Source organism: Dromiciops gliroides, chromosome 4 (assembly GCF_019393635.1).
Source record: "Dromiciops gliroides isolate mDroGli1 chromosome 4, mDroGli1.pri, whole genome shotgun sequence".
Taxonomy (NCBI): domain Eukaryota; kingdom Metazoa; phylum Chordata; class Mammalia; order Microbiotheria; family Microbiotheriidae; genus Dromiciops; species Dromiciops gliroides.
In genome coordinates, this window is record NC_057864.1 from 241125528 (window position 1) to 241152129 (window position 26602).

Genomic DNA, 26602 nt, shown 5'->3' on the forward strand with positions numbered 1-26602 from the left:
CTTGTATCCTGCTAATATTTTCTCCCTATTTGATGGGCCTGAGTAAGAAGTAAGTCAGGAAATAATTTTAATACTTTTGTTCTCATTCAAATACAAAATATTTTACTAATGGCTTCTGTCTTCATTGATGACCAATGGCTCACTAAAACTATTGTTTTTTAAGGCTGGAAAAGAAATCAATTGTGACTGTGTTTCTAGATATTGTCAATGGTAGTTTTTTTTTTTTTTTAATATTCTTGATGTGCTAAGAGTTCATAAGACAAATTGTTGTTTGTTCTTCATTCTCAAAAGAGGACCATGGTATCAAGGCGATGTCATGACTTGCATTGTATTGAATTTAAGTGGGAGCAGGTGCTATGCAAGGTCACCAACCTCACTTTCTCCTCCAGAGCCATCTGGGTCCAGTGGCAAGGTTTAGATCAGTCCGACTGAAAATGGCCCTGTATGTTTAAGACAATTGGGATTGAGTGACTTGCCCAGGGACACACAGCTAGTAAGTGTCTGAGGTAAAATTTGAACTCAGGTCCTCCTGACCAGGGCCAGTGCTTTATCCACTGAGCCACCTAGATGCCCCCCTAAAAAAAATAGCTCTCATTTAAAGTTAACATATGTGGGGGCGGGGCAGGTTGCTGGGGAGGACACAGTCAATGAAGGCTTAAGGCTATGACATCAGATAAGAGATACCTTAAAATCTCTAAGGAACCTTAGAACACTGAGGTAGCATATATGCTAGGGCTGACTCTAGGAGAGTCAACAAGTATGTACTTCTATACCTGATTGTCTGATCCTCATTGACTTCCTCTTCAATATTCTATAGCATTTTTACTTTTTACTACATGACTCAACAGATAATTACATAGTATCTTATTTGTAATTATTTTTCCTATGGGATGATCACGTCTCTCCAAGACTTTTGAGGATTGTTCAAGCTTCAACAGGCTTCCAAATACAGAATACCAGGAACAATGAAGTACATACGAAAACCGATAAACAAAAACTCAATAAATAAGTGAACAAGGACTCAAATAAATAAACAAATCGATGATTGGATAGATAAATAAATGAACAGAAAATAAATAAATAGATGAACGAATAAATAAATGAGTAGGTGGGTGAATAAATGAATGAACAAATAAATAAATAAATAAATAAATGGATATAGAAAGATAGATAATAGATAAATAAACAAGCAGGTAAATAAAATAATAAATGAGTGAATGAATAAATGTGTGGGTGGATATATAGATAGGTAGGTAGGTAGGTAGGTAGATGGATGGATGAATAGATAAATAGATAAATGAATGGCTGGATCAATGAATAAGTGAATAAACAAATACCACTGATTGATCAGTTGGTTCTCCAGTGAGTACTGACATTCAGCTGGAAACTGTATTATGAGCAACTATAAAATGGGTTGTGTAAATTTAGATCATTAAAAATTTATAGGTCAGAAGATAAATTATATTGTAGATATAAGTAACCACTTTAATGTATATGTGCCTGTCTCAGAAAAAGAGAAGAGGAGTTAGGGAAGAACATGGGAGGGAGAGAAGGAAGCAGCAAGAAACGAACAGAACAAGTTACCTTCCCTTTTTGGTTTTCTCATTGGTAAAATAATCAGTAAGAGTAAATTAAAAGAAATAATAAAATTAAGGACCAATGAACTGAAATATTTGAAATATCTTCTCAATATGTTCTGTCTTAGAGAGTTAGTCTTGGTGCTAGATCATCCTGAGTCTTTGTGACTGGGTTTAAATCATGATTCTATCATGTACAAACTGTGTGACCATGTTCAAGTCATTTAACCTCATTGCTTCTCTTTCCTTATTTATATAATAAGACTAATAAATATTAATAATAATGAATAATAATAAGGAGAGGAAGCTAGGGGACATAGTAAATAGAACATTGGACCTAGAATGAGGAGGACCTCACTTCAAATCTAGCCTGAGATTCTTACTAGATTTGGAACCCCAGGCAAGTCACTTAATCTGTCTACCTCAATTTCCTCAACTGTAAAATGGAGCTCTCTCCTTACTCCTCTTCTAACAACATGAGTCAAGAGGCTTTGTATAATTCACTAGCTTTCAGGTAATTTTCCCCCCTTTCCCAGTTTTGTACTTGTCTCACAGTCTTTTTTTTTCCCCTAACCCTTCAAGAACTTCAATGCATATAGTGCTATCTCCTCGAATATCCTAGTTTCTACAACCTACTTTCCAACTCAGTCAGATGGTTATACGTTGGATATCAATATTACCCTTAACTGTACCACCTTCATAATTTAAAAGAAAAATTATTTTAAATGATTTATTATGAAATTAATATTAAACATCAATTCAAATCTCTCCTCTCTAATCTACCCTCTTGACAAACTAATCTTACTAAGATTATTCAGGATTCTGGGACTCATGAAAGGCTTTCTTCCAGTGTGAAGGATCTTGATCTATGTACATTCTGAAAAGAGATGTCAATAAGAGATGAGAGAGAACTGAAGTGCTATAAGAGACTTTAAAGATGATGTAGCTTTTGACATCTAGCTTGAGACCCCCATCTTGGAGATGAAAAACCTGAGGACCAAAAAGGATATTTCTCATGCCCAAATTGTACATAAACAAAATCATCCCTTGTGAAAAGAAAGAAGAATTTCACTGGAAAGTTCCAGCAATTCACAAGGGGCAGGATCCAGAAAGGGGGACAATAAAAAAGCTTATGACCTTACTATTCTTTAATGCAGAGAATGTGGGTTATAAACTAGGTAAACTTAAATTCTTAATGAAAAGAAATAAATTCTTTCTGGGCAGCACTGAGACAAAGTAGAATATGATACTATTGGACTGTGGCTGTGAATGTCTACACTTTACTCAAAATGAACACCTGTGATGCAGTATGTAGCCTTATTTACCAAAAAGTTATAGTTAATGTGAAGAAATTCAAGAACTGGGTGAAGAAATGCATGACGAAGAACATGAGTTCCCACGATTGGTACTAAGTTACCATAGAAATCGGTGCTTGATAACCCTAAGATCCAAGTTTTTTTTGCAAGAACTCACTACCTGACAAAAATTTCTTGAAAACTAGAAAGCAGTTTGGCAGAAACTATGTGTAGATCATATACAAAAGGGGGGTCAAAATGTATGCATGATTTAAACATAAAAGTCAGTTATAAGCAAATCAAGGGAGCACAGAAAAATTTATCTGTCAGATTTATAGGAAAAAAAGAGTTTTATGACCAAATAAGAGATAGAGGGAATCATGAGAAATAAAATGGATAATTTTGATTACATGTAATTAAAAGGGTTTTGCACAAACAAAACCAATGCAATCAAATTTAGAAGGATGGCAGGAAATGGAGTGGGGGAATTTATAGTTTCTCTTATACAGGCTTCATTTCTCAAATATATAGGAAAGATATTCAAATGTATACAAATAGCCATGCCTCAATTGATAAATGGTCAAAAGAAATGCAACTTAAAACAACTCTGAGGTACTATCTTTTACCTATTAGACTGGCTAACATGACAGAAAAAGACAATGACAAATGCTGGAGGGGATGTGGAAAAATAGATATACTAATGAAATGTTTGTTGGAACTATGCCAAAAGGTTTAAAATATGCATACTCTTTAACCTAGTAATACCACTATTAGGTCTGCATCCCAAAAAGATCAAAGGAAAAGGAAAAGGACTTATATGTTGTGGAGACCAATTTTTAATTGGGGTGTGCTAGCTAAGCGACTCGTCGCAATATTGGGGCAAGGAAGAAAACCGGCAGCCTCCCTCAAAACAGAACAAAATTTATTTTAATAAGAACAAACTTAAAGAAAAAAAAAACACAAACAGGATCAGTAGGATCAATGGAAAGGAAATAAAAATGGGGAAAGGGAAATTATAATACCTGAAAAATACCACCACCCAGGATTCAGCTGAAAATACGCAGCAGAACGCCTGTCGCTTTCCAGTTTCCACCTAGAATGCCCAATTCTCCTCCCCCAAACCTAGAAACACCCCACACAGTCCCAGCCAATGGGATGGTCACTCTGACAGTCATATGACTGCCCTCACTAGGCTTCCAATCATTATAATTTTGACAGGCCCATGTAGGCCTCATCAAGTGGTGATGACTTGAGGTGCCAGAGCCCTGGCAAAGGCTACAACCAGTGGGTGGAGCACCATGCAGTTTGCAGAGCCCCAGGCTGGTGCTCTCCACGGCATAAAAACCTCAAATAACAATTAATTCTTTACAATGTAAAAAATATTTCTAGAAGCTTAATTTTTGTAGTTTCAAAAAACTGAAAAATTGAAGGGATGTCCATCAATTGGGGAATGGCAGAGCAAGTTTTGGTATATAATCATGATGGGATATTTTTGTGCTGTAAGAAATCATGTAGGCTATGGTTTCAGAAAAACCTGGGAAGACTTATATAAACTGGTGCAATGTGAGGTGAGTAGACCACAGTTCAGTACACAGTACATAGCAATAATTTGTTGATGAAAAACTGTGAAAGACTTAGTTAATTGAATCAGTACTTTCATCCAAAAAAATTGAAAGGCCTCAAGATGAGAAAAGTATGTCCACCTCTGGAGAGAGAACTGTTGAACTTTGAGTGCAGAGTGAAGTATAGTTCTTTTCACTTTATTTTTCTTACATAATTTTTTCAACATGGCTAGAATGGAAATATATTTTGCATGACTCTACATGTCCAATTTATGTCATAATGACTGCCTTCTTAAAGGTGAGGGAGGTTATCAAAACAAGAAGAGAATTTGGAACTCAAATTTTTTTTTATTTTTAAATTTATTATTTTTGAATGCCCAAAATAAATAGATGATAGATATATAGATAAGTGGATGAATGAATAAATATATAAATGAACGTATGAACCAACAAATAGGTGAATGAATGAATAGATAGATAGATATGAGTGGGATGGGAAGTACACCCACTGACCCCTGTAATAGAGACTCAAGGAGAAAGGAGGCCAAAGCACTGATTTTATTTCTTTCGAAAGAAAGGTGCACCACACTCACTGGGACAACCAGGAGGTGTGACACACCGGGATTAAGAAATCAAGCAGTTTTTATACTTTTTACAGACATCTAATTTGAGCAAAATGCGGTAATTGGGTTCAGCAATAAATCATTCTCCTGGAATGTTCAGCCATAGATTACTTTTGCAACATTTTCTGTTTCTGCAACAATTTATCATGTCTACATAATGTCTCGGTGCAGACTCTATGAAGCAATTTTTAAGTTGATATGACTATATTTAGAAAGGGGGATAGTAGCTTCCCATTATTGCCTCTCTCTAGAGAAACAAAAACAGAGAGAGAAAAAGGGAGCTCTAAGGGGCTTTAAGACTTTGAGGTCAGATCACTAGGCCGAAGGGGGGGCAGGGGGCACTTTCCATCTCAGTGGGGGGTCATATCCCTATGTCCCTCTCAGATAGATAGATAGATAGATAGATAGATAGATAGATAGATAGATAGATAGATAGATAGATAAATGAGTGAATAAATAAATACATATATAAAGGAATAAAGGAAGGCAGGAATAGATAAATAAATAAATAAATAGGTGATAGATTAAAAAAGAAATAGCTATCTATTTTTTTAACAGAAGGCCTTAAACTCCATTTTAATATTACCCATTCTTTGTCTTTACTTAGAAAATCCTTTATTCTACAGGGAGTACAAACATCAATTTCCATCTGGTTCCTTTCTGAATTGTTAGACATTTTCAAACAATAGGGTATAAGTTACTGAAACTATATTTACTAAATATTTTAAAACCTATTTGCTATTCAGGAGGTTTGGGTGCTAACAGCATGATCTAGTGGAATGAAATAAGTAGTCCTTGGTTCACCTGACATCGCTATTCACTCAGTGTGACCTTGAACATGATACTTCAACTTTGGGGAACCAAGGTTCATCATTGGTAAAGTGAGACATAAATTGAGAGCAAATTGGTCTCAAAAGTCTCAACTCATTTAAATATTGACTTAAAGTTTACAAAGCACTTTCTTCACCACAACCTCTTGAGATGTATAGGACAAATATTATTATTGCCATTGTATAAATAGACTGAGACTCAGAAAGGTTGCCTGTGGTCATATCCATGTAAAAACAAGTGTTCCTATTCCGATTTTATATGTAATAAGGCTCCATGTATAGAGAGAGACCTGTATGTTAAAAGTGCATTCACTCCCATCTATACCAGGGTGCTTTCCTTGTGTGGCTCAAAGGTAGGTAGCACAGACATCTCTAGCCTCTTCTCCTTCCACCAATCTGAAGAAAACTTAATTCCTTGCAGGAAGTGGGGCCAGAGGCCAATACTCAGTTCTTTTGTTGGGGGGGGGGGTGATGGGGAGAAAATGTGCTTTAGTTATATGTGCTACTTAAAATATTATTGGCTTAAGGGATATGGCCAGATGCAATCTAACTTCTGATAGCCGTCATTATTATTTTTTTTTTTTTGAGGGGAAGGAGGATTCCAATTTTGCTCTCAATGCTTGGTGCCATTCCAACCGGATACCAATTCCACAACGAATACATATAGTACACAGCAAAGAAACATATTTATCCAAATTCGTAACAAAACAGAAATTAGAGGAGGTAAACATAGGAGAATATAGAATGTATATGGACTGAAAGAGCTTTCTCATTTGGGAGAAAGATTAACTAACCTCAACCAAGAGAGGTCTAGATCTTGCCCATAAAGCAGCTGCCTGAAGACACTTCTATAGCAAGCTGCAGACACGGACATGGACACTGACAGCTCCTCTGATGTCTTAGAGAGGCTTTTACTTCAGTAGCCTGAAGTGTGACTGACCTGTTCCATCTTGTCCCTTGAAGCTGGAAACCAAAAGTGCCCAAAGTGACTTGAAGCTTGAAGAGTCCCAAAGAGACTGAAGATGGCTGGAGCTCTCCTGTTCCGCCCAGTTGCCTCCTAGCTCTCATGCAGGGCAGGCCTTCATCTCCACCAGTCAGTAGAGAGTCCCATGTCACCGGGCTATAGGACAGACGTGACATATAAATAACTAAAGTGATGTTCAGAAATATTGTTCATGGTCATACATCTAGCATATGCTGAACCCCAGATTTGCCACTGCTCTCTCCACTACATTGTACTGAATAAATGAACAGTCAATTATTAATCACTTTACATGTACCACACATTTACTAGTCACAGGCGATATAAATGCAAAAAAAAAAAAAAAAAGAAAAGTTCCATTCCTATTAAGGAAAGACAACATGTGTATATGAGTGGTGAGAAATGAAGGGTATTTTTATGAAAGAAATCACTGGTATGCCGGGCAGAATCACAACAATTGGTACGAAAGAGGTGTCTAGATAAGGTGATATAAAAAACTTTGAAATGAGGTTAAGTTTCATGGAAGAAGCACTTGAAGTGGGTCTGGAAGGAAGAGCAGGAATTCAAGAAACGGAAATATGAGGGAGGAAATTCCAGACCTAGAGAATAACCAGTGCTAGTGCTCACAGGAAGTTGAGAAGGTGTAATGTGCAATAAATCATCTCATTTTTACACACACTCACAAACACACACACTTACCAGTAATTCATTGCATTAGATAATCATAAAGTCTCCGTGTTTACATGGCACATCACATGTGTGCTTGTTTCAGCCTTCCCACCACTATTTAAGGACCTGCAGTGGTTGTCTCCTTGATAATATTCATTTCATCTGTCCCGTTCAGTGCAATGAATAACTGACCACAACATGGGAACTGCAATTATATTTTGTTGATCATGAAAGTGAATTGGACTCCATGAAGGAATGAGTCACACAGATGCAGCTTGTTCAGCCACCTCTGAGATACACTGTTTCTAATCCTCACAGTCCTCTAAAGATCTCTTCTATCATATAAGGAGATATGTAGGGGGAAGAATTTAATTGGTATTTGAATTTCAGACTGTGGCAGATCAAGTCTCTGATACTGTCTGAAATGGTAAAGGGAGTTTCTATTGGCTCCCAGCACAGGTGGCGTGGTCAGGAGCTGAATGTATATACTCCCCTCTCTTTGATCCACATCCCTCATTTAGTGCTCTGGGGTCTCTGAAGAAGAGGTGGTGCTTTTAAGACTGCAGCAGAACTGGGGAGATCAGGATGGCCTTAGAAAGGCTTCCCACTACCCAGGGACTAGTGCTCCTTTTCTTCAGTTTCCTAATGACCAATGCTGGTAAGATTTCAATTTCCTTCTTCCATGGGGTCTGGATTATTAAAAGTTGGAATGAGCTGGACCTGGTGGTGGAGGGGGTAGCAATTATCAGTCAGAAAGTCACAATACAATATTTCCCATCTGTTTTGGGGAATAGAAGGAAATTACGATGTCTGCATGTCTTTTCTTCTCTTTTGGAGGGTCTTCTCAATTAGGTTTGGAGAGGGATTATTCACCAGGAGAGATGGTATTTGGTCCCAGAATTAGATTATATGGTCCCCTACTGTCCCAGGAATGGTCTGAGCTTTGATGTGATTTCTAATATGGCAGATAGATACTCAAGGAGCTAATAGAAGACTCATGACTGCATCACTTAGGCCTCATTGTCCTGCTGCCCTTGGCCTGCTCTGGGACCTCATTTCAGGGCCATGTTGTCCTTCTAAATGACTAAAGGAAATTTCAAATCATTGCCATGCGTCAATTCAGGGCATGAGTATGCGGAAGGAAGGAAGGCTTTATACATAAAGCAAGCAGAGAGATGCCTTGAACTAGTCACTCAATCCATTTACCAATAGATAGCCTTTATTGAGACCATGCTGACCTAGGAGATCATTGGGAGATCATTCTTAGTTTGTAAAATGATCTGAAGATTTTGTATAGCTTCTGTAAGTGGGAGAGGAGAAATATTGTTATCAGTTACTATAAGATCTAAATAACTCTGCCCCTGCTGCCTAGGTCTAAGCCCCAATCTAGGGCTTGTGCTTTTAGGACCCATACTACTCAGTTTAAATACAAGGGGTTACACACCTCCATTAACTGATGTACTTTGCCAATATTTTTCTCCAGTGATAGTTTTGAATTCCTCTCTGGAATAGTCCTTCCAGCTTCTAAGGGGCTGGCCAAACCTATCCCCTTCTTAGAGATGATGAATCTGAGAATGAGTAACGTCACCTGTTTTTGCCCAAGAGTCACTGATTTGGATGGTGTGGAGTGGAGCTAGGATCTGCCAGAGGCTCAGGAGTCCCTAAACTCCTCTAATTAGTCCCTAATTTTATATTATGAAAGTGATTGATTATAAGCTTCCTGTGAGTGCTTAGAATGTCACATATTTCTTCCCCAAACTTCCCATCTTTCTAACTTTCCTATTACTGTGAAGGACACCACCATCCTTCCAGTCACCTAGTCCTAAATACCATCCTCAATTCTTCACACTCTTTTGCCCCACCATACACAATCAGTGGCAAAGTCCTGTTCTTATAATTTTTATAACATTTCTCATCCATATCCTTTCTTTTTTCTGAAACTGCCACTACCTTGGTGAACATTACCTTATATCTGGATTCTTTCAAGGGTCTTCTTGTTGGTCACTCTGTCTCAGATCTCCATTCCAGTCCATTCTACACTCTGCTGTTACATTTATTTTCCTGAAGCATTATCTCACCACTCCCAAACAAATTCAGTGGCACCATATTACCTCCAGGATCAACTACAAAATCCTCTGTCATTCCTGTCACTCATGACGCAGCCACCTCCTACCTTTCTAGCCTTCTAATACTTTACTTCTTTCCACATACTTCTCAATCCATTGACATGAATCTCTGCTGTTATACAAGACACTCATCTATCTCCTGACTGCATTTTCCCTGATTCTCTCTATGCTTGGAATTCTCTCCTTCTTCATCTTTATCTCTTGCCTTCCCTTGTTTCATTCAGGTCCCAGCTAAGGTCCTACCATCTACACAGAAACCACTTATTATGCACACTCTTTTTTTTTTCTTTGTTTCTGTGGGGCAATGAGGATTAAGTGACTTGCCCAGGGTCACACAGCTAGTAAGTGCCACATGTCTGCAGCTGGATTTGAACTCAGGTCCTCCTGAATCCAGGGCTGGTGCTTTATCCACTGAGCCACCTAGCTGCCCCCTATTATGCACACTCTTTAATTTATGTTTTTAATTAATATTTTATTTTCCCAATTTCATATAAAAATGTTTAACTTTCATATTTTTACAATTTTAAGTAATAAATTCTTTCCCATCTTTCCTTTCCTCCATCATCATTGAGAAGGCAAACAATTTGATAAACGATATACACATGAAGTTATGCCAAACATATTTCCATATTAGTTTTTGTTGTGAAAGAAAACATAGGAAAAATCCCCAAGAAAAATAAAGAGAGTAAAATAGCATCATGCTTTGATATGCATTCAGATTCTATCTGTTCTTTCTTTGGAGGTAGATAGCATTTTATATCATAGATACTTAAGAATTATCTTAGATCTTTATATTCTTGGAAATACATAAATCATTCACAGTTGATTCTCTATAGTATTACTGTTATCATTACAAATTTCAAGTTTTCTTGGGCTGGAATATTGTTTTGCCCTGTTATTTTGTTGGTTTTGCTGCTCCAAAATTTATACTGAGGCATTATTTTAACCTTGTTTGGAGGGAAATTTGGGAGAGGTTGTGTGAGTCTTTGCCTTTACTCCACCATCTTGGCTCTGCCTCTCCAAAAGTGTCCAATTCATCTTGTATGTAGCTTGTTTGTACAAAGTCAGTAATCTTTTATTAAGCAACCACTATGTGACAGGCACTGTACTAATCACAAATAAAGGCAAGAAAGTAGTCTCTGCCTTCAAGTAGCTCAAAGTCTACTCAGGGAGACAACATGGAAATAGTTTTGTACAAACATGATATATACAAGAAGGGCATTGATTGCTCAACCTCAAGTCACTGAACAGGTATATCAGCTCCTCCCTCTCTATACTTGGGGCTCTCAGTGGTTCCTCACTTCCAAGATGGGAGTGTAACAGAGGATGCTGCTTCCTTTCCAGATCAAAAGAAACTTCGACTCAGGGGAGGAGAGACCCAATGCTCCGGACGGGTCGAGATCTGGCAGAAGGGCTCCTGGGGAACAGTATGTAGTCGATATTGGGACCTAAAAGATGCTAAAGTAGTTTGTAAGCAGCTGAGCTGTGGCTCTGCTCTGGCTGCACCACAATGGGCTGCATTTGGCCCAGGAAAGGGACCCATCTGGATGGATTCTGTGCAGTGCACAGGAATGGAGTCCTCTCTATGGGATTGTCATGCAAGTCTTGATCAGTTTTACTGTATTCATGAGTGGGATGCTGGTGTGATGTGCTCAGGTAAGTGTGAAAAATATAAAATGGGTCTGAGAGCTCTGAGAACAAATGTTGAGCTGGAGACCATGGAGCTAGAGTTTGTATATAAATGGAGTTTCCCCTGGTCTGTCCTCTGGTTATGTGGTAGACTATAATATGATCCTAGGGTCAGACTTCAGAACTGAAAGTAAAATGAATGGTCATCATCCCAATGACTTCTCTTTACAGAGGAGGAAATAGAAGTCCAGTGAGCATATGTGACCATGACAAGGTCACACAAACTAATAAGTATAATTTGCTAGTAAATTTTTGAACACAGGTCATGTGACTCCTCAAAACTACAATATCTCTGCTATCTTCCAGAGCTCTCTCTAGGACTGTACTGGGGAGAGAGTCTCTGGGGATTTGCGAAGCTTCCCGATATGCTTGAATAGAGTATTTGGGGCAGATAGCCTTTCTCCTTTCCAGAGTTCTCTATGCCCATAAAATTACTGTCAGACAAGTATCTGGAGATTTCTCTGTCTCTCTCACTCTGGTGACCTGAGTTGGAAAAAAAAAAAAAAACTGTCTCACCCTCAGTTTTTCTTGGATTATTCTCTATCAGAATTTGGTCTGGTGCATTTTTTAGATCTGCTTTAAGGGATTGTGGTGAACTCTGTGGCTGATTCTTGTTATTCTGTCATTTTTACTCTACCTCTTAGGTTGTATATTTTTATATACTAAGACATAAAGTTAGGAAAAGGGAGATAGATTCTCCATTCTCTCTCTCTCTCTCTTTTGGTGAGGCAATTGGGGATAAGTGACTTGCCCATGGTCCCACAGCTAGTAAGTGTCAACTGTCTGAGGCCGGATTTGAACTCAGGTCCTCCTGAATCCAGACCCAGTGCTCTATCCACTGCACCACCTAGTGGCCCGTACATTCTCCATTCTCAAGCCAACAAACCCAGTATAAAGAATTAATTGTTATTTGAGGTTTTTATGACCCCATCTTTTGGCAAGAATTTAACAAAAACCCTTGGTGTGCACTGGCCTGGGGCTCCACAAACCCCACAGTGCTCCACCCACTGATTGTAGCTGTCTCCATGGTGCTGGCACCTCATGTTATCACCACTCTTCAATGCCTACATGGGCCTGGCAAAATTATAATGGTTGGAAGCCCAGTGAGGGCAGTCATGTGACTGTCAGAGTGGCCAGCCAATTGGCTGGGGCCTATGTGTCCTCAGTCTGGGGTCTGCTGGGAAGAAGGGAGGTTTTTCCCCATTTTACCTTGAAACTGGAAGGCTACAGGATGCTGCTGTGTGTTCTCAGCTGATTCCTGAGTAGTGGTGTTATTCAGGTTCTATTACTTGCCTTTCCCCATTTTATTTCCTTTCTCTTAATCCTACTGATTGTCTTTGTGTTTTTCTAAGTTCATTCTTGATAAATAAATCCTGCTCTGTTTTGAGGGAGGCTGTCATCTCCTTCCTTGCCCCAATATTGCAGCGAGCCGCTGTTAAGGGCTAAAATTCTAGCTAAACTGTCTAAAATATTTAATGAGTGGTCGCCAATAAATTATAAGCTTTAGCAAGAGTTAGACTTTTAAGCATTTATTAAGGAGAATAAGAATTTGGTAAAGAGAGAGAGAAAGGCCTACATTCATCTATCTATTAAAGGGAGAGCACATTTCTAGCTCCGCTCTCCACCAGAGTCCAAAGGAAAGAGAGCGAGACAGAGAGCCAGTCTCTTCCTTCTTCCTCCCACTAGCCAACGTCACTTCCTGACGCCAAAGAAAAGACTCCTGGTCTTGCCCTCAAAGACCTTTGCTTCATGGGAGGAACTCTTCTACAGTAAGTCTCCAGCAGGTGGCGTCATTCCAATCATTATAGTTCCCCGCTTTGTTTCCTCATGAAACGGTATGTTTCCTTGATGAAACAGTCAAAAATAACAGAATATAATAACCTATTCTAACTAACAATATGTTAATAACAAGATAGAAAAAGAAGAGAGGAAAGTTTTGTCCAGAGGGGCAATTTTTTGTCCTCATGAACCGACGCTTTGACATTGGTCTTGCAAAGGGAGGGCCTCTGCAGAGAATACATGTTACAGATGGTGTATATTATAACAGAAAGAGAAAAGAGAAAAAAAAAACAACAAAAACAAAACAAAACTGTTCATTTAAAGTCTTCGAAAGTCTTTTCTCAGATGTCCTCTAGGTGTAGTCATGGAATGGAAGTCTTTTCAGGGGTTGATGTGTGGATGCTGGTAATCAGCCAGGAAAATTTCCTACAAAATTGAGCTTAACACAACTTTAAAATAGCTTTGTCAATAATCAAATCAAACAATGAAAGTTCTCAAAAACATGTCTAAGGGAATTCAGAATCTTGGTTGTTACACATGAAACATATAATAAAACAAAAATTGAAACATTCTTTAAAATTATAATATTACTATAGTCCCCCCTTATGGAGAGTAATTGAGAAGACAATTGCTGTGATATTAATTTTTAAAAATAATTTTTATCTTTGTTTCATCACTTTTTGTATCATCTGCCTAATTATCCTCATGGCATTATAAGAAATTTTAAAATCTAATATAATTGGTAACAGATGTCAAGGTCAAATTCAACACTGTATTTATCATGACACCTGAGATAATTATGGGGGTTACCATAAAAGAACAGAGAAATGATGGGATATGAGCATTCCCACACTTGAGCAATATGCACTGCCCATACAGTATGCCAGGCTTAAAATAGGTGAATGGAATATATGTCCATGCCACCGAACATATTGGAGGAAACTGAGTCAGACTTAATCAGATGTATGGGATTGAGATGTCCATGGCATCAGGCATATAGGAGGGAGCATAGAAGCCAGGTGTAGAAATGAGATGGGTGGGATCAAAACTTCCAGCCATCTGTACAGTATTGTGGGGAAAAATAAAATAAAATCTTAAACCAAGAGAATCCAACCTCAACATTTGTCAAAAGCCGTTCCCTCGGCCATACCTTGACTTCATGCATGTCTCCCCTCATGTGACAGTTCAGTGTCTGCTCTTGCATGTATTCCTCTTGTGATTGGATGGCATCTTGGCCAACTGGCATCTGATAACTCAGAATAAAGGCAATTAGTGTCTTAAATGATAAATTCCCATAATCCAAGTCTCATATGGATTTAAAAATTGAGGATAATAAATGATTGCAAAAAAATGTGAATACATCTTGACTCAGAACACAATATATAATTATGCAACAATTTCAAATAATACCCCTTTTTTTTACTTAGTATACAATTACTTTTGTGAAAAACAGAACATATTTAAATACAAGTTAAATCACAACACAATCTCAAAGAAAACTTTTTTTTGAAAAAAGAAAACTTTTACAAATGTTCCCCTCTTTTTTTTTTTAATATGCTTATCAAAAAGAATACTTCTAGAATCAATTTACACTTGCCATGGCAACCAATTTGCCAGGGAAATGCTTTAAAGAGTTTGATCAAATAATCAGTTGAAAAAAAAATAACAAAAACAAACAACTCAGAATATGGGAGCACAATACTCCTAGAATTAACATTGCATTATGAAATCAAAACCATCTTGCAATTTTTTCAAAATTAGATAAATGAATAGAAGAAAATACACATGGAACAATAAAAGACAGTGAAATTCAAACTAAGGAAATCTAAATGAACATGAACTTAATATTAATAAGAGTATTATAAAATATAAACTTGATCACATGACTATAAAAAGCTTTTTACAAATATTCTCCTTGTTTTAGAAACTAAGTATAAAACACAATCTCAAAAGCATGAAAATTTCTATGAAAATAAACCCATACCATTAATTTCAAAATGTAGATGTAATAGCATAGAAATCCTATGTAACCTCTGAACTGATACTATTACTCTGAGTGAATTCAGAACACTTTTGATTCCGATATCTAAAATCCCCAATACTCATATCAATAACTTGCTGCTTACTTCTATATTTCTGTAAAATATATACCCTTCCATGGCAAAAGAAGCAGAGTCTTGAACTATGTTGATGATTGTCATTCTTATTCAGCTTAAGTTTTTCTTCTTTAATCCCTCTATATTGTCTGTCAGTCTTTTCACCATACAAATGCTTTATAATATTACTAATTAAAGACAAAAGCAGGTTAGCAAAATTATGAACAAAACGGGCATATGTGGAACTTAAAGGGTTTTCTAAGGTTGTCTCAGAAGCACAGCCAGGCTGGGGAAGGGCTGAGCCTGAAGCTGCAAATGTAGTTAGAGAAAGCTGAGCATGCGCATCAGATCTCTGGACTTCCCAGGCAGGGGAATCAATGGGCTTGGCCATGGGAGGAGTAGAGGGTGGGGTCTGGAGAGGGGAGGGACCAGCACAATTTGAATCAGACTTGATTTTGAACTCAGGCCTGGATTCCTCTTCCCCCACTTGGCCTCCAGGCACTAGGGGATTAAAAGCTTCTAGAGGTTGGGTCGTTGCCTCCAGGCATGCAAAATTAGAGCAACAATTAGTGTTAGAACTGGGAAAAGCTGCAGGAATCTCTTCAGGTTTCTCTGAAAAAGCCTGGTTGGGAGAGGGGGAGATATTTCCTTGTGTGAGTACTTGCTGGCTCTTCTAACAAAAATAAAAAGAAAAATAGAAAATCCACAAAAACAAAGCATTAACATGATCTTATCTCCCATTCGTCTGGTTAAACAGACTAAAATAAAAAATAGTGTAATTAGGGAGTTTAAAAGGTCCATTTGAAAAAATTTAAAGGGAAAACACAGCCAATATGCCAGTACTTAGCAGTTAAAGGGAGAGGGTAGGGGAAATTTCTTACCCAACCAGAAGATCAGAAGACTGAGGTTTAGCTTTCCTCTTTGTGGTCAGCCATCTGTTAAGGGCTAAAATTCTAGCTAAACTGTCTAAAATATTTAATAAGTGGTCGCCAATAAATTATAAGCTTTAGCAAGAGTTAGACTTTTAAGCATTTATTAAGGAGAATAAGAATTTGGTAAAGAGAGAGAGAAAGGCCTACATTCATCTATCTATTAAAGGGAGAGCACATTTCTAGCTCCACTCTCCACCAGAGTCCAAAGGAAAGAGCCCAAGACTGAGCGCCAGTCTCTTCCTTCCTCCTCCCACTAGCCCACGTCACTTCCTGACACCAAAGAAAAGACTCCTGGTCTTGCCCTCAAAGACCTTCGCTTCATGGGAGGAACTCTTCTACAGTTAAGTCTCCAGCAGGTGGCATCATTCCAATCGTTACACCGCCTACCTAACACTCCCCAATTAAAAATTGGTCCCTACACCAGCAAACAAAATATACCAATTCTAAGTAGCAGAGAAAAAGCTAACTGCAGAAGTTCGAAGATATCCTTTGGGGTTGGTGCTTCAATTCATTGATTTTTTTGGGGGGGCGGGGGGGCAACAAACATTTATTTTATTTTCCATTTACATGTAAGGATAGTTTTCAACTTTCGTTTTCATATGATTTAGAGTTCCAAATTTTTTCTCCCTCCCTCCCTTTCCTCCCCCCTCCACAAGATCAAAATCAGTTCTTTCTATAGGGGTGCATAGTACCCCTATAGTGCAGTGCAGAGCTTCCTCATTAGTTCCTTGGGATTGTCTTGGATCATTGCACTGCTGTGTGTAGTTAATTAGTTGCTTATTAAACAATACTGCTGTCACTATGCACAATGTCCTCCCAGCTCTGCTCACTTCACTATACATCGATGTTCATTAGTCTTTCCAGGTTTTTCTGGGATCATCCTGTTTGTCATTTCCTGTAGCACAAGTCCATTCCACTACAATCATATAACACAGATTTTTCCATCATTCCTCAATTGATGGACATTCCCTTGATTCCCAATTCTTAGCCACCACAAAAGAGTGGATATAAATATTTTTTTGTACAATTTTTCCCCCTTTTCTCTTTTCATGATTACTATTGTTACCTGTTTCCCTTCCATTCTATTCCCTTCCCCATGATATTTATTCTATTGTCCATCTTCTTTCATCCTATCACTCTTCAAAAGGGATTTGCTTCTCTCTGTCCCCTCCCCCATTGTGCCCTTCCTTCTTTTGCTCCTCTCTCTTTATCCCCTTCCCCTCCTATTTCCCTGCAGGGTTAGAGAGATTACTCCCCCCAATTGAGTGTGTACATTATTCCCTCTCTGAGCCAATTCTAATGGGATTGAGGTGTTTGAACCAATTCTGATGAGTGTTAGGTTTATTTACTGCCCAGATTGAATAGATTACTCCACCCAATTGGGTGTGTCTATTAGTCCCTCCTTGAGGCAGCTCCAATGAGTTTAAGATCTTTGAGCCTTTTCTGATGGGTGTATAATTCATTTACTGCCCTGCTCCTCTCCTATATCTTCCCCTACTCCATAAGCCTTTTCCTGTTACTTTCATGTAGGATTTCACTTCTGCCCTTCCCCCTCCCCCAGTGAATTCCCTTCACCCCTCAATTTAACCCTAAAGATGTTATCATCTAGCTAAGTGACACAGTGGACAAATCATCACTCCTGGACCCAGGGGTATCCCAGCCAAAACTGGGCCTCAGACACAAGACATTCGCCCACTGTACCACCCCAGGTATGTCCCCAAGCTCCAATTTTTTATGGTTCTCTAGGGTCTTGTATTTGAAAGTCAAATTTGCCATTCAGTTCAGGTCTTTTCATCACAACTATCTGAAAGTCTTCTTTTTCATTAAAGTCCCATTTTTTCCACTGAAAGATAATGCTGAGTTTTGCTGGGTAGGTGATTCTTGGTTGTAATCCCATTTCCTTTGCCCTCTGGAACATCATATTCCATGCCCTCTGGTCCTTTAATGTAGAAGCTGATAGATCTTGTGATATCCTGACTGGGGCTCCACAGTATTAGAATTCTTTCTTTTTGGCAGCTTGCAATATTTTCTCCTTGACCTGAGAGCTCTGGAATTTGGCTATAATATTCCTAGGAGTTTTCTTTTAGGGATCTCTTTCTGGAGGTGATTGGTGGATTCTTTCAATTTCTATTTTGGCTTCTTCTTCCAGAATTTCAGGGCAATTTTCCCTGAAAATATCTTGGAAGATGGTATCTAAACTCTTTCCTTGATCATGGTTTTCAGGTAGACCAATAATTTTCAAATTATCTCTCCTGGACCTATTTTCCAGGTCAGCAGTTTTTTTTCCCCAGAAGATATTTCACATTGCCCTCTATTTTTTTTTATTCATTTGAATTTGCTTTATTGTGTCTTGGTTTCTCAGAAAGTCACTGGCTTCCATTTGTTCAATCCTAATTCTTAGGCAATTATTTTCATCAGAGAGCTTTTTTACCTCCTTTTCCATTTGACTTCTCAAGCTGTTGACTTTTTTCTCATGTCTTTCCTGCATCACCTTCATCTCTCTTTCCATTTTTTCCTCTACCTAATAACAGCAATAGTGTAAGATGATCTGCTGGGAAGCATGTGGTTATTTTCACTAACTTTATCTTCCAAGTCCTTTTTGAGCACCTCTATGGCCTGAGACCAATTCGTATTTTTCTTGGAAACTTTAGATATAGGGGCCCTGATGTTCCTCTGCGGGTGCCCCTTAGTCTTCCTTGTTACTGAAGAAACTTTCTATGGTCCTTGCTTTTCTCTGTCTGCTCATCTTTCCTTTCTTTTACTAGACTTTTAGCTCCTTAAAGTGGGGCACAGTTTCCAGGCTGCAGTATCCCAAGCTTAAGAAGTCCCAGGTGGTATGATTTAAGGAGAATCAGGTTCTTCACTCGCCCGGCCTGTTTCCTGGTCCTAGATGACCTCAAACCAACTTGCTAATCAACCAGTTTTGTGTGTTGTGGTTGTTAGCACTGACGAGCCTGTGCCCCTTCCCCACCTGGGCCCCTGCTACTCAAGCCTGCCTCCTGGTTCTCAGCAGGGGTGTAAAATCCAAATTCTGCCTTAGCTCCATCATAGACCCCTGTAGTCTCTCCCTTGCCCAGGGCTCAGCCCACTCACCTGACTGTGATCTTAGTTTCAGATGACACTGGTGCTTCAGCTGATTCAGAGGCTCTGGGGGTCTCCTTCTCTGGTGAGGACTTCCTGAGACTGGATCTGTGTCAGGGTGACTGTGGGGTTGGGCTCGACTCCTGTATCAGCACAGCAGCTCCCTCCTTCTGACCTTCCAAGCCATTCTTGGTTAGAAGATGATTTCAGCACATTCTTCTGTGAGTTTTGCTGCTCCAGGCATTTTCCTATGGCGTTATTTGGATGTTTTTTGGAGTGATGGTGTCATGAGTTTGGGAGCTCATTGCCTTTCCTCCGCCATCTTGGCTCTGCCCCAGAAGTCTCCCAATTCATTGATATTAATCATTTCTTCTAGTTATTTCTATCTCAATGCTTTTACTTTTCCTTTGGGTGAAGCAGCCAAATGCAACTAACTTACATCAGCTACATTCTCATATAATAGCCCAGAGAGATTTATCTTGGGGCTCCTGTTCTAATACCATTATTTTATGATTATTTAAAAATAGCTTTTCTGATCCCCTCTAAAAATGGATTTCTGGCAATCAACAGCATCTATTCTGTCCTTACCATAGTCCATTGCCATGTTCACAAAGCTTATGTTCATCACCATAGCCACAAAAATCTCTGTAGCAAATTTAACAGATATTACAGTTAAGTGGACTTGTTTCAGATTCACAGATTGAAGAGAATGATTTGCACAGAATACTTCTATCAAATTGTAAACTGAGACAAACACTCTCTTAATGGAATGTAGATCTCTCTTTCTCCAAAGGGGAATATCAGAGAATGCAAAGGCCAGTTCTAGATTTAAATCCCCTTATTCCTAAAAGGGAAGGGAACCAGAGAAAGATAATACCCCCAAAAAAATTAAAAGAAAGATGTTATTAAGCAGGAAAGAAAATCTAACATGATCACGGGTGTTATCTAGCATAATGCTGAATAAGACTCCATGAAATAAATTGCAAAGGTTTATAAACAATTTAAACAAAGGCAGGCAAGGAATTTAGATAGAAAGGCCAATTTCCAAAGGAAAGGTGAGTGTGTAAGGAATTCCCGGGGCTGAGGATGTGCCCTTTGATAAGGAGGCAGTTCAGTTCAAGGCTTGATTTGGAGATGTCTTGCTAAGGATATCTCTTTAAAAAGAAACAGAATTATTCCAAAGTTAGGGAATGGTTGAAGATAATGTTCATATCCATAATTGTATATCTTGTAGTCAGATAAGTGTTTAGTTTCAGGGTAACTGATTCCCTGAACATCCAGCTAGGTTTACTCTTGGTCAAACAAAGGACTGCTAGTGTGTTAGCCTATTAAGAGAGTTGTTAAGGCTACATGGATAATTGGGGGGGGGGGAGATCAAGCAAATCAAGGTATACATTTTCACAAAATCATAAAAAACTTCATTGGCAAAAAAAATTACTTCCTTTTTAAGAGTGCATATATGTTTTCTCTCTTTCTCTGACTATATATAACATGTATTTATGAATATGTATACCTGTGTATCTATACACATACACAAACATGTATATACATGCACACTTGTATGCATGCATACATATATGCGTACAAACCTACATGTATGATAGGTTAATACTGGCCTGGCCCTACAATTCACAAATCTCTATGTGTGCATTAAACCTCATTGTACTCATATTCACATTTCAAATAAACAAGTGCTTTTCTTTCTCCCTGATTTCTTATTTTGATGGTGGGTCCTCATGGCCTAGGACAGTGTTAAGGGAGTGTGTAGTTAATGTCCTTATTTCTTAGCACCTGAGTCCTCCTTTTCAAATATTCCAGGAGTAGCAGGGAATTTGCCATGGAAAAATATAGAAACTACTTAAAACAGGGAGTGTAGAATTATAGAAACAACCTTGGACATCTCAGCATAAATACTTTATAAAGACCGCAAGGCAACTGAGATATTACCTCCTCTAAGCATCTCTTATCTGAAAAAAGGTCAAACAAAGCCCTAGAAAATAAAAAAGAAAAGAAAATCTACTTTGAGCAACCAGGTTCTTGTGGAAGAAGAGATGGTTTCTTCAATAATGGTGAGATAGGATCTGAGTCTAATTCTGCTCTTTGGGTGAGAGGGATTCATCCACTATGCTGCTTCCATATCCTTCTCCTCCTACATACATCAGAAATGCACTCCAAAAGGGTACCAGAAATGAAGTATTTTCAGTTTTATTTCAGGTTCAATCATAGTCAATACACTTTAAAGCAATTAATTGTCAGGTGTTTACTTAAGAAAGGTACCTATGCTTCTTCACTATTGGGAATTTACAAAGTCTCACACAATTATTTGTGTCTCTTACCTCATCTGAGAAATCTTGGAGCTCAGGGCCACTCACCGGAGCATTTCCTTGTCTTTCCAGGATTTGTCAAGCTGGTTGCAGGGGATGGACCCTGTACTGGGAGGGTAGAAGTCAATCCTGGAAGAGAATGGAGCACAGTCTGTGATTGGAATTTTAGTCTTTCTACTGCCAAAGTCATATGTGCTGAGTTAAAATGTGGGACTGCAGTCTCCATCATGAAAAGAGCTCACTTTGGAAGAGGAAATGGACACATCTGGGATCAAGAATTCCGATGTAATGGAAGTGAACCACTTCTCTCATTGTGCCCCACAGTACCCCTGACACAGGGAAAATGCAGTCACAGCATGGATGTTGGAGTCATTTGTTCAAGTAAAGCTTACACAATGCTTTTATCCTGCTCCCACATTGCACTTGGTACAGAGATTAGAAAGTCTCAATCCCTTTTCTAAAGTCCTGTCTTCTTCTCCCCAGGGTACACAGACTTTCGTCTGATGAATGGAAGATCCCAATGTGAAGGAAGAATGGAGATCCAAGTTTTGGGGACCTGGAGAACTCTCTGTGACTCCCACTGGGACCTGGCTGATGCAAATGTTCTCTGCCATCAGCTCAAATGTGGTGTTGCCATGAAGCCTCCAAAAAATGTACATTTTGGCAATGGAAATGTCCAGGTCATCGGGGATACATTTTATTGCACAGGGACTGAACCTCATTTATGGAATTGTTCTGTGACTGTCCTGGGGACTTCTCCCTGTTCTGAAGGAAAAGTTGCCTCTGTGGTCTGCTCAGGTTAGTGAAGGAAAATCTCTGATTTCTACTCAAAGCTTTCTCTCTAGGTGATGGGTCAGTGACAACCAGAATACCTACAGTTAGGAAAAGGATAGAAGTGTCTACATGCATCGATAGTATCCAGAGGAGAGCCATGACATCTTTTCTCTTATAGCAAGTATGAAGATCCCCAACCATATTTTTGGGAATTATGCATATCATTTCTACATGTTTAATATATATATACACATATACATACATATATACACATACATATATGAACATGTATATATAAATGTGTGTGTGTATACATATATATGTGTATACACATATATGTGTGTATACATATATATATAAATATATATAAATCATTCACTCCTGACTTTTTCTTCAGAATTTCCAGGTAGATAAGGTGTATTGTGATCCATCAACTATTTTAGGGGAAAGTGTAGAAGTATACTAATGTTCAGTACTAATAGGGAACAGAGATATATTGCTTTGGACAAAGGCTGGAAGGACTAAGAATGAACAAACAGACAGGAAGTACTATGAATTTTCTAAGTTCACATGTAGGGTGTTTCCCCAGAACAAGGTGCTAAGATCACTCTGCAAGGACCAAATAGATAAGAAAAGATCATGGATACCAGTATACTATTCAATATTGGGTGGACCATATTACAGCCATATTAGAATAAAATTGCAATGCTTTTTGCCTTGAAAATTGCAGCCCTTGCTTCAAAGATCTCCTTATTGGTGGAAGTTGATTTTCTGAGGGTCAGAATTGGTGAAAGCTGGAGAAAAGAGATACTGAGCCAGAAGAATGGAATCTCCCTTCTCTCCAGGTCTTACTAACTTCATCTTATGAAATCAATTTCCACCAACAAAGAGATTCTTATGCAAATAGACCCTAGAGTCAAAGACTACACAATTCAATCTTCTTTGTATATTTGTTAGAAGTAGCAGGAGGTAAAGTAGGGTAAAACCTTCTCATCAGCATTGTATGTGTATCATATACAAATGGGTCAGGGTGCAGAGTATAATATTAAGCAAAGGTTAAAGAGTCAGGACTTTGTGAGGAAAGACTGTATCCAGTGGAATAATGCAGGTGAGCCAGTCACTGTGCACAGCATGGAAGGTGTCTGATCAAGTAAGCAGGAAGTTCTTGCATACAGCACAAAACAGTAGCTGAGGTCCTTTGGTCCTGGACTCAGCGGGCTGGTAGCACAGCAGGCCAGATGTGAGACCCCTTAGCCCAGGCTGAGAGGGCAAATGCCAGCTATAGAACCACCCACAGGACAAACACAACTAGGCCAAGCCATCCCAGATCAGGGAGCAAGCCCAGAGCGGTGAGGATCCCCAAGCCATAGAGGCCTCAGAGTAGAAAGCCAGTGACCAGGTCCCTATCCCCCATAACAAGAAGCTTGCAATAGTAGCTCCTGTGCCCCAGGAGCAGACCTCAACATTAAAAGTCAAAAATAGGCTAAAATATGAGTAAGAAACAGAAAAGGACCTTTACTATAGAGAACATCTATGGTGACAGGGAAGACCAAAACACAAACTCACATAAGGACAATACAGTCAATAGGCCTACATGTGAAGCCTCAAGGTGGAGGATGAATTGGTCTCAAGACCCAAAAGCTTTTTTGGGAAAGCTCAAAAAGGATTTAAAAAGTAAAATAAGGGAGGTAGAAGAAAAATGGGGAAAGAAGTGGGAGAAATGAGAATTACACAAGAAAATTATGAAAAAAGTCAATAGGTTAGAAAAGGAAGCAAAAAACTGACTGAAGAAAACAATTCTTTAAAAAATACAATTGGTGCCCAAAGGACTATAAAGCTGTGCATACCCTTTGACCCATCAATACCACTATTAGGTTTTTTTCCCAAAGAGATCATAAAAAATGGAAAAGGATCCACATGTATAAAAATATTTATAGCTGATCTTTTTGTGGTGGCAACAAATTGGAAATTGAGGGGATACCCATCAATTGGGGAATGGCTGAGCAAGTTATGGTATATGAATGTAATGGAATTCTATTGTACTGTAAGAAACAATGAGCAGGAGGAGTTCAGAAAAACCCAGAAGGACTTACATGTACTGATGATGAGTGAGATGAGCGGAACCAGGAAAACATTGTACACAGTATCAACAACATTGTGTGTTGATCAACTGTGATAGACTTGACTCTTCTCAGCAATACAATAGTCCAAGATAGTTCCAAAGGACTCATGGTGAAAAATGCTCTCCAAATCCAGAAAAAAAAGGAATTGTGGAATCTAGATGCAGATTAAACCATACTATCTCTATGTTTTTTTGTTATTGTTGTTTTTCTTTTTTGGGTTTTTCTGTTTTGCTCTGATTCTTCTTTAACAGCATGACTAATGCAGAAATATGTTTAATGTGATTGTACATATATAACCTATATCAGATTGCTTGCTGTCTTGGGAAGGGGGGAGGGAGGTAAGGGAGGGAGAAAAAATTGAAACTAGAAATTTTATAAAAACAAATGTTGAAAACTATCTCTACATGTAACTGGAAAATAATAAAATACTTTTATGGGAAAAAGTACAATTGGCCATATTGGGGGGGGGGAGGGAATGGCCAAATGGAAAATGAGGTACAAAGATTACCAAAGAAAATAATGCCTTAAAAATCAGAATTGGGCAGATGGAAGCTTATCACTCCATGAAACACCATGAATCAGTCAAACAAAATCAAAATAATGAAAAAAAAAATAGAAGAGAATGTGAAATACTTCATTGGAAAGACAACTGACCTGGAAAATAGATCTAGGAGGGGTCATTTAAGAATTATTGGACTACCTGAAAGCCATGATAAAAAAAAAAAGAGTCTAGACACCATATTTCAGAAAGCTATCAAAGAGAACTGATATTATAGAACCTGAGCAAGAAATAGTCACTGAAAGAATCCACTGATCACTTCTTGAAAGAGATCCCAAAAGGAAAACTCCAAGCCAAATTCCAGAATTATCAGGTGAAGAAGAAAATACTGCAAGCAGCCAGAAAGAAACAATTTAAATGTCATGGAGCCACAGTCAGGATTACACAATATCTGGCAGCGTCAACATTAAAAGATCAGAAGACTTGGAATATAATATTACAGAAGGCAAAGGAGCTTGGACTGCAACCAAGATCAACTACCCAGGAAAAGTGATCACCGTGTTTCAGGGGAAAAGATAGATATTCAATGAAATGGGGGACTTTCAGGCTTTCCTGATGAAAAGACCAGAACTGAGCAGAAAAATCTGATCTTCAAATTGCTCTCCAGAATGGTTGGATCAGTTCACAACTATCAACAAAGCATTAGTGTTCCAATTTTCCCACAATTTCTCCAACATTTATAATTTTCCCTTTTTGTTATATTAATCAATTAGACAGATATGAAGTGGTACCTCAGAGTAGTTTTGTGTGTGTGTGTGTGGGGGGCAATTGGGGTTAAGTGACTTGCCCAGGGTCACACAGCTAGTGTCAAGTGTCTGAGGCCAGATTTGAACTCAGGTCCTCCTGAATTCAGGGCCGGTGCTATATCCACTGCACCACCTAGCTGCCCCACAGAGTAGTTTCAATTTGCATTTTTCTAATCAGTAGTGATTGAGAACAATTTTTCAAATGACTAGAAATAGCTTTAATTTCTTCATCTGAAAACTACTTGTTCATATCCTTTGACCATTTCTCAATTGGAGAATGACTTGTATTCTTATATATTTGAGTCAGTTCTCTATATATTTTAGAAATGAGGACTTTATCAGAAACACTAATTGTAAAAATTGTTTTGCAGATTTCTGCTTTCCTTCAAATCTTCATTGCATTGGTGTTTTTTGTGCAAAAAGTATTCAACTTAATGTAATCAAAATGATCCATTTTGCATTTGATAGTTTTCTCTATCTCATCTTGAGCCATAAATGCTTCCCCTCTTCATAGATCTGACAAGTAAACTATTCCTTAATTTTCTAATTTGCCTATGGTATCACCTTTTATGTCTAGATCGTGCACCCATTTTGATTTTACTTTAGTGTACTGTGTAAGATGTTGGTCTATGCCTAGTTTCGGCCATACCATTTTTCCAGTTTTCCCAGCAGTTTTTGTCAAGTAGTGAATTCTTATCATGGAAGATAGAGTCTTTGGCTTTATCAAAGAGGAGATTGCTATATTCATTTACTGCTGTGTTTCTTGTGCCTAATCTATTCCACTGATCCACCACTCTATTTCTTACCCAGTACCAAATACTTTCATAGGTTGCTA

At 38.4% G+C, this 26602-nt stretch overlaps 1 protein-coding gene across 1 annotated transcript in view; it reads left to right on the forward strand.

Annotated features, from left to right (window-relative positions):
• Positions 1-26602, forward strand: part of LOC122754953 (antigen WC1.1-like) — a 117181-nt gene that overhangs the window by 34657 nt on the left and 55922 nt on the right. The window contains 2 exon segments of the mRNA XM_044003379.1: positions 21638-21946; positions 22049-22363. Coding sequence (XP_043859314.1) covers positions 21638-21946; positions 22049-22363 — 624 coding nt within the window.